The sequence below is a fragment of the Hemitrygon akajei genome, chromosome 5 (assembly GCF_048418815.1).
Source record: "Hemitrygon akajei chromosome 5, sHemAka1.3, whole genome shotgun sequence".
NCBI lineage: Eukaryota > Metazoa > Chordata > Chondrichthyes > Myliobatiformes > Dasyatidae > Hemitrygon > Hemitrygon akajei.
The window spans coordinates 114724096-114739955 of NC_133128.1; the positions used below are offsets into that span (position 1 = coordinate 114724096).

The following is a 15860-nucleotide window of genomic DNA, read 5'->3' on the forward strand; positions in this document are numbered from 1 at the left end:
AGAGGCTGATTTCCGTGATGAGCTGAGCTGTGTCCACAACTCCCTGCAGCCTCTTGCTGACTCGTGCAGAGTAGTTGCCATACCCGCTCGGCCTAATGAGTTCCTCCAGCAGATTGTTTACCAATCCAGATTCCAGCCTCTTGTGTCTCCACTAATACCACTGCACACACTATGCTAACTGTGGCTAACTGACAGTTAAACACAGTGATGTGTCTGATTCCAGGTTCTAAGGAGTGAGCATCACCAGTAGACGTTCCTGGTCCAACCGCACAGAAGCCAAGGCCAAGAAAGCTCACCAACTCCTCTACTTCCTCAGGAGGCTCAAGAAAGTTGGCGTTTTGCCAACTTGGTAGTTCTTTACCAATCTTTATCCATGTAGTGTCCTATCCAGATACATCACAGCTTGCTACGGCAACTGCTCTGCCCGTGACCACAAGAAACGGCAGAGAGTTGTAGACACAACTCAACACATCAGAAGAACCAGCCTCGCCTCCATAGACTCTGTCGACTCTTTTTGCTGCCTCAGTAAAACAGCCAGCATGATCAAAGAACCCACCCACCCAGGACATTTTCTCTTGTCCCCTCTCCCATCGGGCGGAAGATACAAAAATCTGAAAACAAGATTAATGATTAATGTGACATCCTGTACACAAGTGTAAAGAAGAACCTAATAATAATTTTTTTTAAAAACACAATAAACAAGAGAAAATCTGCAGATGCTGGAAATTCATGCAACACACACGAAATGCTGGTGGAACACAGCAGGCCAGGCAGTATCTATAGGAAGAAGTACAGTCGACGTTTCAGGTCGAGACCCTTCGTCAGGACTAATGGAAAAAAGAGATCGCAAGAGATTTGAAAGTGGGAGGGTGAGGAGGAGACCCGAAATGATAGGAGAAGGCAGGAGGGGGAGGGATGAAGCCTAGAGCTGGGAAGTTGATTGGTAAAAGGGATACAAGGCTGGAGAAGGGGGAGTATCATAGGACGGAAGGCCTTGGAAGAAAGAAAGGGGGAGGGGAGCACCTGAGGAAGATGGAGAACAGACAAGTTATTGTGAGAGGGAAAGAGAGAAAAAAAATTATTAAAAATTAAAAATTAGGGATGGGGTAAGAAGGGGAGGAGGGCATTAATGGAAGAGAAATCAATATTCATGCCATCAGGTTGGAGGCTAAATATAAACACATAAGATAGCTTATATTTATGGATTGATTTTACATACCGTTAGGCTCAAAGACAGTTTCTCCCCTACTTTGTAAGACGACTGAATGGTTCTATGGTGCAATAAGATAGACTCTTGACCTCACTTCATTACTAACTTCCACCTGCTTGGACTGCACTTTCCCTGTGACATTAACACTTGATTCTGGAGTTTGTTATTGTTTTACCTTGTTCCACCTCAAAGCATTGTCTAATGATTTGATCTGTATGAACAGTATGCAAGACAAGCTTTTCACTATTTCTTTGTACATGTGATAATAATAAACCAATTTTAATTCCAACTCACTGAAGACTGAGAGACTGGGTGCATCCTGAATGTGAGGGACAAGGATTCAATTTAATTTATTTGATTTTGCTGTCAAATAAATCCCACACTGGAATGGATGAGGAAAGCTCCTTCAACACCAACCCATCACATACTCCCTGACTTATGCTCCACAGATTCTCTCCACTCCACTTCACTTCTCTCCACAGACTCCAACACTACTCACCGTGTGTGAGCACGTGGGGACATTTGCCAGCTCCTTGCTCCCATTGGTTGCCATGGTCACTGTGACGACACAGGGCAATGTCCAATCAGCCTTTCTCCTTCACTGCCGTCTTCACCACAAACCTTAGGGGTGGCATAACCTGCTGGGAAAAGAGCGAGTGAGTGTGAGAGATAGAAGAGAAGAGCAAGAGAGATATTGAGTGTGTGTGTGTGTGCAAAAGAGAGGGAAATTGAGCATGTGTGAGAGACCATGAGTGAGAGAGCTAGCGAGAATGTAAAGAGGGGGAGAGAGCAAGAGAGAATGTGAGAGAGAAACTGTAAAAGAAGGAGAGAGACATTGAATGTGTGAGAGAGAGGGTAGGGAAAGAGGGGAGAATGAGCAAGAGAGGGAGTGGCATGTAGGAGACTGAGGGGTGACCTGATACATTATCATGAGTGGCTTAGACAACATACAAGCAGATAGTCATTTTCCCAGAGAGGGTGTGCTAAAAACATGAGGGATGGGATGAATATCAGAGGTGAAAAATGTAAAAGAGATTCTGCAGACACTGGAAATCCAGAGTAACACATCCAGAATACTGGAGGAATTCAACAGGTCAGGCAGCATGGAAAGGAATAAACAGTCGACTCTTCAGGCTGCGACCCTTCTTCAGAACTCAAAGATTAGCTTTATTTGTCATGTACACATTTAAACTTACAGTGAAACATGTCATTTGTGTCAAATCAAATCAGCGGGGATTGTCACAAGTACAAGAAAATCTACAGACGCTGAAATTCCCACACAATATACACAGAATGCTTTGGGCCGAGACCCTTCATCAGGACTGCAAACATGAGAGAATCTTCAGATGCTGGAAATCCAAAGCAACGCACACAAAATGCAAGGGGCTCGGCCCGAACTATCGACTATTACTCTTTCCCATAGATGCTGCCTGGCCTGCTGAGTTCCTCTGGCGTTTTATGTGTGTTGCAACGAGGATTGTGCTTGGCAGCTCACAAGTGTCGCCATGCCTCCAGCACCAACGCTGCATGCACACAACTTACTAACCCTAACCGTACGACTTTAGAATGTGGGAGGAAACTGGAGGAGAAGAAACCCACGTGGTCGCGGGAGGACATACAAACCACTTATGGGCAGTAGTGGGAATCGAACCCCGATCTTACAGCTAGTGCTGTAATATGTTGCGCTACCCGTTACGCTACCGTGTTGCAGGGGCAGCATCTTTCTACAAAGGGTGGTATGTATTGTCTTGTCTTGTCCATACTGCACAAACCACTGCCACTGGGCTATAAACGTGCAGGAGCCGTGTGTGGTTAAGTGCCTTGCTCAAGGACACCCACGCTGCCTTGGCTGAGGCTCGAACCATTGACCTTCAGATCGCCAGCCCAAAGCCTTAACCACTTGCCCACATATTTGGAATGAACTGTCAGATATAGTGATTGAGGCAGCTACATTAGCAACATTTAAAAGCCATCTAGATAAGTCCAAGGATAGGAGAGGCTCAGAGGGCCTCAGGCCAATTGTGAAATTGGGACACCTCTTATTTGCTTATTAGGGAGAGGGAGAGAGCCTGTGGTATGTTGAATATCGGATGAACAAATAGTCTTTGGGGTTTCACAAGCCTGTGTCTTTATTGATGCTCTGCTTGAGTGCTCGGTGGAGGGTGCAGATGCTATTTTGCTGGTGGGTGGGGGGGGCATTGCTTTGCTGCTGCTTATGCATGTGAGGGGGAGCTGGGAAGGGGCTTTGGGGTTCTAACATTCACCTGTCATTCATTCTTTGAGGCATTCCTCTGTTTTCATGGATGTTTGCAAAGAAAAAGAATTTCAGGATGCATATTATATACATTTCTCTGACATTAAATGTACCTATTGAAACCTATTGAAATGCAGGTAGATGGGACTAGATCACTGGGTAACATGTCAACATGGCCAACTTGGCCTGAAGAGCCTGTTTCCATGCTGTATGATTCTGTGACACTCAAAGGGGAGCTGAGGAGTGTCTGATTGAATAAATTACAGAGCTAAATGGAAACAAGGAGGAAGGAAAGGGATCGGTGGGATTTAACTGCGAGGATAGGGGCGCTGACATGGTCGATGGCCAGGGCCCTTTATAATATAAACTTCATAGGAAAAATGAAATTTCAAATGTTTAGAGAAGGAAACTCAGAAAGTGAGTGTGGATCAGCTGAGCTACCGTACAAATATTGTCAGGCAAGAAGCAAGACTAATTCACAAAGCTGGAAAGACAGCAGGATCAACTTGGTGAACTAATCTGTACAAAACTGTTCACTCATTCACTGAAAAGAACAGAGAGATATAGAGAATTAACACAAAACTCAATTTCCCTGTTACATTATTTAAATATTTTCACTAACACTTTCTAACAGAACAGAAAGGGAGTTTCCAGTGGGAGAACAATCAAAAGTACTAGCTGTCATTATCAAGCAATCAAATCAAATCAGACATATAGAAACTGCTGTATCCTAGTGTTATACAGTGACAGACCCATCACAACCACTGTACCCTGGTGTTATACAGTGACAGACCCATCACAACCACTGTACCCTGGTGTTATACAGTGACAGACCCATCACAACCACTGTACCCTGGTGTTACACAGTGACAGACCCATCACAACCACTGTACCCTGGTGTTATACAGTGACAGACCCATCACAACCACTGTACCCTGGTGTTACACAGCGACGGACCCATCACAACCACTGTATCCTGGTGTTATACAGTGACAGACCCATCACAACCACTGTACCCTGGTGTTACACAGCGACGGACCCATCACAACCACTGTACCCTGTTGTTATACAGTGACAGACCCATCACAACCACTGTACCCTGGTGTTATACAGTGACAGACCCATCACAACCACTGTACCCTGGTGTTACACAGTGACAGACCCATCACAACCACTGTACCCTGGTGTTATACAGTGACAGACCCATCACAACCACTGTATCCTGGTGTTATACAGCGACAGACCCATCACAACCACTGTACCCTGGTGTTATACAGCGACAGACCCATCACAACCACTGTACCCTGGTGTTATACAGTGACAGACCCATCACAACCACTGTACCCTGGTGTTATACAGTGACAGACCCATCACAACCACTGTAACCTGGTGTTATACAGCGACAGACCCATCACAACCACTGTACCCTGGTGTTATACAGTGACAGACCCATCACAACCACTGTATCCTGGTGTTATACAGTGACAGACCCATCACAACCACTGTATCCTGGTGTTATACAGCGACAGACCCATCACAACCACTGTACCCTGGTGTTATACAGCGACAGACCCATCACAACCACTGTACCCTGGTGTTATACAGCGACAGACCCATCACAACCACTGTACCCTGGTGTTACACAGTGACAGACCCATCACAACCACTGTACCCTGGTGTTATACAGCGACGGACCCATCACAACCACTGTACCCTAGTGTTATACAGTGACAGACCCATCACAACCACTGTACCCTGGTGTTATACAGCGACAGACCCATCACAACCACTGTACCCTGGTGTTATACAGCGACAGACCCATCACAACCACTGTACCCTGGTGTTATACAGTGACAGACCCATCACAACCACTGTACCCTGGTGTTATACAGTGACAGACCCATCACAACCACTGTACCCTGGTGTTATACAGTGACAGACCCATCACAACCACTGTACCCTGGTGTTACACTGTGACAGACACATCACAACCACTGTACCCTGGTGTTATACAGCGACAGACCCATCACAACCACTGTACCCTGGTGTTATACAGTGACAGACCCATCACAACCACTGTATCCTGGTGTTACACAGCGACAGACCCATCACAACCACTGTACCCTGGTGTTATACAGTGACAGACCCATCACAACCACTGTACCCTGGTGTTATACAGTGACAGACCCATCACAACCACTGTACCCTGGTGTTATACAGTGACAGACCCATCACAACCACTGTACCCTGGTGTTATACAGTGACAGACCCATCACAACCACTGTACCCTGGTGTTATACAGTGACAGACCCATCACAACCACTGTACCCTGGTGTTACACAGTGACAGACCCATCACAACCACTGTATCCTGGTGTTACACTGTGACAGACCCATCACAACCACTGTACCCTGGTGTTACACAGTGACAGACCCATCACAACCACTGTACCCTGGTGTTATACAGTGACAGGCCCATCACAACCACTGTACCCTGGTGTTAGACAGTGACAGACCCATCACAACCACTGTACCCTGGTGTTACACAGTGACAGGCCCATCACAACCACTGTACCCTGGTGTTACACAGTGACAGACCCATCACAACCACTGTACCCTGGTGTTACACAGTGACAGACCCATCACAACCACTGTATCCTGGTGTTACACAGTGACAGACCCATCACAACCACTGTACCCTGGTGTTACACAGTGACAGACCCATCACAACCACTGTACCCTGGTGTTACACAGCGACAGACCCATCACAACCACTGTACCCTGGTGTTATACAGTGACAGACCCATCACAACCACTGTACCCTGGTGTTATACAGTGACAGACCCATCACAACCACTGTACCCTGGTGTTATACAGTGACAGACCCATCACAACCACTGTACCCTGGTGTTACACAGTGACAGACCCATCACAACCACTGTACCCTGGTGTTATACAGTGACAGACCCATCACAACCACTGTACCCTGGTGTTACACAGTGACAGACCCATCACAACCACTGTACCCTGGTGTTATACAGTGACAGACCCATCACAACCACTGTACCCTGGTGTTATACAGTGACAGACCCATCACAACCACTGTACCCTGGTGTTACACTGTGACAGACCCATCACAACCACTGTATCCTGGTGTTATACAGTGACAGACCCATCACAACCACTGTATCCTGGTGTTACACTGTGACAGACCCATCACAACCACTGTACCCTGGTGTTATACAGTGACAGACCCATCACAACCACTGTACCCTGGTGTTATACAGTGACAGACCCATCACAACCACTGTATCCTGGTGTTATACAGTGACAGACCCATCACAACCACTGTACCCTGGTGTTATACAGTGACAGACCCACCACAACCACTGTACCCTGGTGTTACACAGTGACAGACCCATCACAACCACTGTATCCTGGTGTTATACAGTGACAGACCCATCACAACCACTGTATCCTGGTGTTATACAGTGACAGACCCATCACAACCACTGTACCCTGGTGTTATACAGTGACAGACCCATCACAACCACTGTACCCTGGTGTTATACAGCGACAGACCCATCACAACCACTGTACCCTGGTGTTATACAGTGACAGACCCATCACAACCACTGTACCCTGGTGTTACACAGTGACAGGCCCATCACAACCACTGTACCCTGGTGTTATACAGCGACAGACCCATCACAACCACTGTATCCTGGTGTTACACAGTGACAGACCCATCACAACCACTGTACCCTGGTGTTATACAGTGACAGACCCATCACAACCACTGTACCCTGGTGTTACACAGTGACAGACCCATCACAACCACTGTACCCTGGTGTTATACAGTGACAGACCCATCACAACCACTGTATCCTGGTGTTATACAGTGACAGACCCATCACAACCACTGTATCCTGGTGTTACACAGTGACAGACCCATCACAACCACTGTACCCTGGTGTTATACAGTGACAGACCCATCACAACCACTGTACCCTGGTGTTACACTGTGACAGACCCATCACAACCACTGTACCCTGGTGTTATACAGTGACAGACCCATCACAACCACTGTACCCTGGTGTTACACAGTGACAGACCCATCACAACCACTGTACCCTGGTGTTATACAGTGACAGACCCATCACAACCACTGTACCCTGGTGTTACACAGTGACAGACCCATCACAACCACTGTACCCTGGTGTTATACAGTGACAGACCCATCACAACCACTGTACCCTGGTGTTACACAGTGACAGACCCATCACAACCACTGTACCCTGGTGTTACACAGCGACGGACCCATCACAACCACTGTACCCTGGTGTTATACAGTGACAGACCCATCACAACCACTGTACCCTGGTGTTATACAGTGACAGACCCATCACAACCACTGTACCCTGGTGTTATACAGCGACAGACCCATCACAACCACTGTACCCTGGTGTTATACAGCGACAGACCCATCACAACCACTGTACCCTGGTGTTATACAGTGACAGACCCATCACAACCACTGTACCCTGGTGTTATACAGCGACAGACCCATCACAACCACTGTACCCTGGTGTTATACAGTGACAGACCCATCACAACCACTGTACCCTGGTGTTATACAGCGACAGACCCATCACAACCACTGTACCCTGGTGTTATACAGCGACAGACCCATCACAACCACTGTACCCTGGTGTTATACAGTGACAGACCCATCATAACCACTGTACCCTGGTGTTATACAGCGACAGACCCATCACAACCACTGTACCCTGGTGTTATACAGTGACAGACCCATCACAACCACTGTACCCTGGTGTTACACAGCGACAGACCCATCACAACCACTGTACCCTGGTGTTATACAGTGACAGACCCTTCCCCACCAGTCCTGTAACCCGGTGTTATACGACATATCCTTCCCAAATGGAACAGTATCTCCAAGTGTTACTGCGACACACCCATCCCCACCATTACTGTACCCTGGTGTTATGCAGTGACAGTCTAGTACCCACCAGTGCTGTACTCTGGTGTCCTACAGTGCCAAACTTGTCCCCACAAGTAGTGCACACTGGTGTTATACAGCACAGACCCATCCCCACCAATACTGTATCCTGGAGTTTACTGTGACACACCCATCTTCACCAGTACTGTACCCCAGTGTTATACAGTGACAGACCAGTCCCTACCAGTACTGTATCCCGGTGTTATACAGTGACAGACCAGTCCCTACCAGTACTGTATCCAGGTGTTATACAGTGACAGACCAGTCCCTACCAGTACTGTACCCCAGTGTTATACAGTGACAGACCAGTCCCTACCAGTACTGTATCCAGGTGTTATACAGTGACAGACCAGTCCCTACCAGTACTGTATCCCGGTGTTACACAGTGACAGACCAGTCCCTACCAGTACTGTACCCAGGTGTTATACAGTGACAGACCAGTCCTCACCAATAATGTGTAAGTGTACATTCAAGGTGAGGGTCACTCACTGGGGAACTCTGTCCATGTATTTGGTTGCCAGGCCACTGGGAAGTCCATGTGTCAGGGGAACTGAATCTGGACTATTTGCTCACTCTCTGTGGATCCAGCCCTCTTCTTCCCCCGTATTCCCAATCGAACTGGCCCTCCCCCCCCCCTCCATTTCCCCTGTGTTTCTGGCCCTTCCCATTCCCAAATTCCCTGTGGATCCGAGATTCCATTCCACATACCCCTGTGGATCTGACACCACCTCTCCACCACATTCCCCCTGTGGATCCGGACTGTCAATCCCCACATTCCCTGTGGATCTGACTCTCCCACTCCCCGATGTTCCGCATGGATTCGGAATCCACATTCATTGAGGATCCGAGATTCTCCTCCGCACATGCTCCTATGAATCAGACATCTCCACTCCTCCACATTCCCTGTGGATCTAATCATTCCCCTTCGTCGGGGTTTGCTGGACACAGGGAAGAACAACAGCAGCGAGGCCCGGCAGTGAGTGTCCTGGTTTACCCATGGCTGGGCAGCAACACCACAAGGTGATGGAGGGAGCCGACAGGCTGGTGATGATCCTGCTTAATGGGGAGGGCAGGCCGCAGTTACAGACACCCCGTGAGGTGTCTTTCAGGTGAACAGTGTGGTGCTAATGCTCCTCACAGAAGTGAATCCAGGAATTAATTACTACAGTGAGGGATTTATATCCTCCCTTCTTGAAGGAACAGGGCCAACTACACTGCATGAACCAGCTTCCCTGCGGTGCACATGCACAATTATGTCCCAGAGAGGTCGTCTATGTCCTTGTGGAACACACACACACAAATTGAGGGGAGGGAACAAACCTGCTCTCACCCAGTCAGAAGTGCTGGAACTCAGCCAGAGTGGCAGCTCATGTGGAGAGAGAAACTGGTCCGTGTTTTGGGTCAAGAGTCTGGGCGTGGGGGGTGGTGATGCGGACGAGTGGACACAGAACGTTGAACAGTTCGGTACTGAGCAACACACACAGAGTGCTGGAGGAACTCAGCAAGTCAGGCAGCGTCAGTGGAGGGGAATAAGCTGTCAACGTTTCTGGCCAAGACCCTTCATCGGGACTGAAAAGGAAGTTGGCAGAAGTCAGAATAAGAAAGTGGAGGGAGGGGAAGGAATACAAGCTGGCAGGTGAGAGGGAATGTGAGTGGGGAAGGGAATGAAGTAAAAAGCTGGGAGGAGACAGGTGGAAAAGGTAAAGAACTGAAGGAAAAGGAATCTGATAGGAGTAGATAGCAAACCATGGAAGAACAGTCAGGAGAGGAGAGGGACTAGAGGGAGGTGACAGATACTTCATCGATCCCAAAGGAAATTATCGTGTCACAGTAGCATTACAAGTGCACAGAAATATAAATATTAGAAGAGAAGTAAGAAAGAATAAAATAATAAGTTACCTTAAAAATAAAATGTATAAGATTCGCAAGTCAAAGATTACATGATTTACAAGATCATACTGATAAGATGGAAGTGGAAAAATTACTGTTGAATTATTCAGTAATGGGTGCACATTCACACTGCCCAGATAAGAAGTGATGGTAGTGTTGCACAGTATTTCATAGGGTGTCCGCGATGGCAGGGTGTGGTCAACAGAGGTTAATAACAATCTAACAGGAGGGGGTCATCACTTCCCCGGCTATAGGTTGACTCATTATAGAGCCTAATGGCTGAGGGTAAGAATGATCTCATATAGTGCTCTTGGAACAGTGCAGTTGTCTTAGTCTATTATTGAAAGTGCTCCTCTGTTCAGCCAAGGTGGCATGCAAAGGGTGAGAAACATTGTCCGGAATTGCCAGGATTTTCTGTAGGGTCCTTTGTTCTACCACAGCCTCCAGTGTGTCCATTTTGACTCCTATAACAGAGCCAGCCTTTCTAATCAGTTTATTGAACCTGTTGGCATCACCCATGTTGATGTCATTGCCCCAGCACGCCGCCACATAGAAGATTGTACTGGTGACAACAGACTGGTGGAACATGTGAAGGAGAGGCCTGCACACTCCAAAGGACCTCAGTCTCCTCAGGAAGTAGAGGTGACTCTGGCCCTTTTCCGTACACAGCCTCTGTGTTGGTGATCCACTCAAGTCTGTCATGTAGGTGCACCTCCAGATACTTGTAGGACCTCACCACATCCACATCCTCACCATCAATAGTAACAGGGAGCAGTGCAGGCTTAGTCTTCCTAAAGTCCATCACCATCTCCTTTGTCTTACTGATGTTGAGCTGTTGATGATTCAGCTTGCATCATTTGACAGAGTTCTCCACCAGGGCCCTGTGTTCATCCTCCTGTCCTCCCTTTATACACCCAACTATTGCTGAGCCATCAGAGAATTTCTGCAGATGACATGACTCAGTGTTGTGTCTAAAGTCTGAGGTATACAGGGTAAACAGGAAGGGAGCCAATACAGTCCCTGTGGGGCCCCAGTGCTGCTTATAACCGTGTCTGATACACAGTTCTGAAGCTGCACAAACTGTTGTCTGCCAGTCAGTTAGGCCATTATCCAGGATACAATGGAAGTGCCAACCTGCACTGAACGGAGCTTTTCCCCCAAAAATGAGGACTGTATGGTATTGAAGGCACTTGAGAAATCAAACAACATAATTCTCACAGTGCTGCCCTGCCTATCCAAATAGGAGTAGGCTCTATTCAGCAGGTAGAACACAGCATCGTCAACTCTAATGTGCTCCTGGTAGGCAAACTGCAGGGGATCGAGGGCTGATCTGACCAGGGGTCACAGGTGAGTCAGGAGCAGCCTCTCCATGTTCTTCAGGATGTGTGAGGTCAAGGCCACAGGACGGTAGTCATTCAAGACTTACAGTGGACCTTCTTGGGTACCGGGATCACACATGATGTTTTCCACACAGTCAGGACCCTTTCCAGGCTGAGACTCAGATTGAACTCCACACAGCTGCTCAGCACACTCCTTCACTCACCCCATCTGGTCCCAATGTTTCCCAAGAGACCTTCTCACCTGCTCAGTAGTGAAGGTGAGTCCATGATGACTGGGGAGTTGGTGGAAGGTGGGGGCTGGGGGATGTGAAGATCGTGGCGATATCAGTTGTTACATGGAGGCGTGGACAGTAGATGCAGGAGAAGGAGGGGCTGTAGACAGTGTAGCCTCTGTTATTTAACAATTTAAGCAGAATGGGTAATGAAAAAAGAGAGAACGGGGGGGGGGGGGGAATTACCAGAAGTTAAAGAAGTTGATGTTCATCCCATCAGGTTGAATGCTACCCAAAGGGAACACGAGGTATTGCTCCTCCAACCTGATGTGGTCTCATTGAGGCAGTAGACGTGGCCACGGACTGGCATGTCGGAATGTGAATGGGAAGTCAAATTGAAATAAGACTATATTTTATGGTTGTTGTATATGCTAATACACTTCGGTAAAAGGAACGATAGTGCGGACTATTATCTAAATGGGGAGAAGGTTCAAACATCAGAGGTGCAGAGGGACTTAGGAGTCCTCGTGCAAGACTCTCAAAAGGTTAGTTTACAGGTTGAGTCTGTGGTAAAGAAGACCAGTTCAGAAGCAGGTGAAAACCTGGCCAGCAGGAGCCATCTCTGCTCTTCAAGACTGCTTTGAGCACACTGACTGGCACATGTTCAGGGAGGCTGCAACCGATGACGACTCTACCAACTTAGAGGAGTACACAGCATCAGTGACCAGCTATATCAGCAAGTGCATTGATGATGTTACTCTGTCCAAGATCATCACTACACGTGCCAACCAGAAGCCATGGATGACCACGGAGGTGTGTGCGCTGCTGAGGTCCCGCGACTCCACCTTCAGAGCAGGCGACAAGGCAGCTTTAACAACAACAAGGGCCAAACTGTCCCGAGCCATCAGAGGGGCAAAGCGTGCACATGCCCAGCTAATCCACAGTTACTTCCAGGACAGCGGCGACACGCGGCACATGTGGAAGGGCATCCAGGACATCACCATCACCTGACTGTGCAGGTGATGCCTCCCTCCCAGATGTGATGAATAACTTCTACTCCCGGTTTGGGGTGGAAAATGACGTGGCGGCGAGGAAGTCCACCCCTCCTATGAATGACCAGGTGCTGTGTCTCTCCGTGGCTGACGTGAGAAGAACCCTGTGCAGGGTCAACCCACGGAAGGCTGCTGGACCAGACAACATCCCTGGTAGAGTGCTCAGAGGATGTGCAGACCAGCTAGCAGATGTTCTCACTGACATCTTCAACATCTCCCCGAGCAGCGCCACCATTCCAACGTGCTTCAAGGCTGCCACCATCGTCCCTGTGCCGAAGAAGTCTTCAGTGTCCTGCCTAAATGACTACCGTCCCGTTGCACTCACATCCATCATCATGAAGTGTTTCAAGAGGCTCGTCATGAGGCATATCAAGACCCTGCTGCCCCCCTCACTGGACCCCCTGCAGTTTGCGTACTGTCCCAACCGCTCAACAGATGATGCCATTGCCACCACCCTCCACCTGGCCCTAACCCACCTGGACAAAAAAGACACATACGTTCCGATGCTGTTCATAGACTTCAGTTCAGCATTCAACACAATCATCCCTCAGAAACCGATTGGAAAGCTGAGCCTACTGGGCCTGAGCACCTCCCTCTGCAACTGGATCCTAGACTTCCTGACTGGGAGACCTCAGTCAGTCTGGATCGGGAGCAGCATCTCCAACACCATCACACTGAGCACGAGGGCTCCCCAGGGTTGCGTGCTCAGTCCACTGCTGTTCACTCTGCTGACCCACGACTGTGCTGCAACACACAGCTCGAACCACATCATCAAGTTCGCCGATGACACGACTGTGGTGGGTCTCATCAGCAAGAACGATGAGTCAGCTTACAGAGAGGAGGTGCAGCGTCTAACAGACTGGTGCAGAGCCAACAACCTGTCTCTTAATGTGAACAGCGGTGATGCACCATCAATAACTCTCAGAGACGGGAGGCGAACGATAGGCTTTTATTAGCTGCAAGAGACCACGATTAGCAGCAAGAGACCACCACACAACATCCTGGAGACTGAGGGAGGAGCAGTGCCTCCAATCGCCTTTATACAGGGGTCTGTGGGAGGAGCCACAGGAGCAGTCAGCAGGGGGCGTGTCCAGACAGGTATATGTAGTTCACCACATTCACCCCCCCCCTTTGTTTTAAAAGAGGGTCCCCATGGGGTGAAGTTTCTTACAAGTATATTTACAGGTTAAGTCTATCGGGTGGTCGAGTCTGTCGCTGCAATCTATGTAGCACCGGCTGTGATTGCACAGGTGCCAGTGGTGGTGATTGCACAGGTGCCGGTGGTGGTGATTGCACAGGTGCCGGTGGTGGTGATTGCACAGGTGCCAGTGGTGGTGATTGCACAGGTGCCGGTGGTGGTGATGGTTCCGGCCTAACTGGAGGTGTCAGCCCACTAGGCGTCAGTGATCCCTCATGCATGTGCGTGGCACCCGGTATGGGAGTGTCGTGAGGAGTCTGTGTAGGGCTTGGTGTGCGCGGTGTCTCGTGGGTATACTCATCAGTGGGCACGGGGTTCATAGTCACCATGGAGTGTTCAGGGTAGGGGTCTGGTGCTCCTGCGGGTGCCAGGTCGCGGACGGAGACCGTGTCCTCCCGCCCATCAGGTAAGACCACGTAGGCATACTGGGGGTTCGCATGAAGTAGGTGAACCCTCTCGACCATCGGGGAGTATTTATTGCTCCTCGCATGTTTCTGGAGCAGCACTGGCCCTGGGGATGTCAGCCAAGCTGGTAGGGTGGTCCCAGTGGCAGACTTCCTGGGAAAAGAAAAGAGGCGCTTATGAGGGGTGGCATTGGTGGACGTGCATAACTGGGAGCGGATAGAGTGGAGTGCCTCGGGGAGGACCTCCTGCCAGCGAGAGACCGGCAATCCCTTTGACCTAAGGGCTAAGAGTGTGGCCTTCCACACAGTGGCATTCTCCCTCTCCACCTGTCCATTTCCCCGGGGATTATAGCTCGTGGTCCTACTAGTAGCAATACCCCTAGCCAGCACGTACTGGCGCAGCTCGTCACTCATAAAGGAGGACCCTCTATCACTGTGGATATAGCAGGGATATCCGAACAGAGTGAAGATCTGGTGCAGGGCTTTTATGACGGACGTGGCAGTGGTATCGGGGCAGGGGATGGCAAAGGGGAACCGCAAGTACTCATCGATTATGTTAAGAAAGTAGACATTGCGGTCCGTGGAGGGAAGGGGGCCCTTAAAGTCGACACTCAGTCGCTCAAAGGGGCGGATGGCCTTGATAAGGTGTGCCTTTTCAGGACGGTAGAGGTGCGGTTTGCACTCAGCGCAGACTTGACAGTCCCTGGTCATCGTCCTGATGTCCTCAAGGGAGTAAGGCAGGTTCCGGGCTTTCACGAAATGGCAAAATCGGGTGACCCCCAGGTGGCAAAGATCTGCATGGAGGGCATATAGCCGGTCGAGCTGCGTGCTGGCACACGCTCCCCGGGATAGGGCATCAGGGGGCTCATTGAGCCTTCCAGGCTGGTACAGGATATCATAGTTGCAGATGGAGTGTTCCATTCTCCTTCACAAAATTTTATCATTTTTAATTTTGCCCCGCTGTTGGTTGCTAAACATGAACGCAACTGAGTGCTGGTCGGTCAGCAAGGTGAACCTTTTGCCGGCGAGATAGTGCCTCCAGTGCCTAATAGCTTCCACTATGGCCTGGGCTTCTTTCTCCACTGCGGAGTGCCGAATTTCACGGCCTTGAAGGGTACGAGAGAAGAATGCTACCGGCCTTCCTGCCTGATTGAGGGTAGCAGCCAGAGCGAAGTCGAAGGTGTCACTCTCTACTTGGAAGGGAATGGTCTCGTCCACCGCATGCATCGTCGCTTTGGCAATGTCCCCTTTAATGCGGCTGAAGGCCGCGCGGGCCTC

The 15860-nt window shown here is 49.3% G+C and overlaps 1 protein-coding gene across 5 annotated transcripts in view; it reads right to left on the reverse strand.

The window, feature by feature from the left end:
- LOC140728069 (anion exchange protein 3-like) overlaps positions 1–15860 on the reverse strand; it is a 222127-nt gene that overhangs the window by 190803 nt on the left and 15464 nt on the right. For 4 of the 5 annotated variants that reach the window (XM_073046232.1, XM_073046233.1, XM_073046228.1 and 1 more), the window contains exon 2: positions 1710–1848. In XM_073046232.1, the coding sequence (XP_072902333.1) occupies positions 1710–1763 (54 nt within the window). In that variant the 5' untranslated portion in view covers positions 1764–1848. Of the gene's footprint in view, positions 1–1709; positions 1852–15860 lie in introns of all 5 variants that reach the window. The other variant, XM_073046229.1, reaches the window with a different exon arrangement.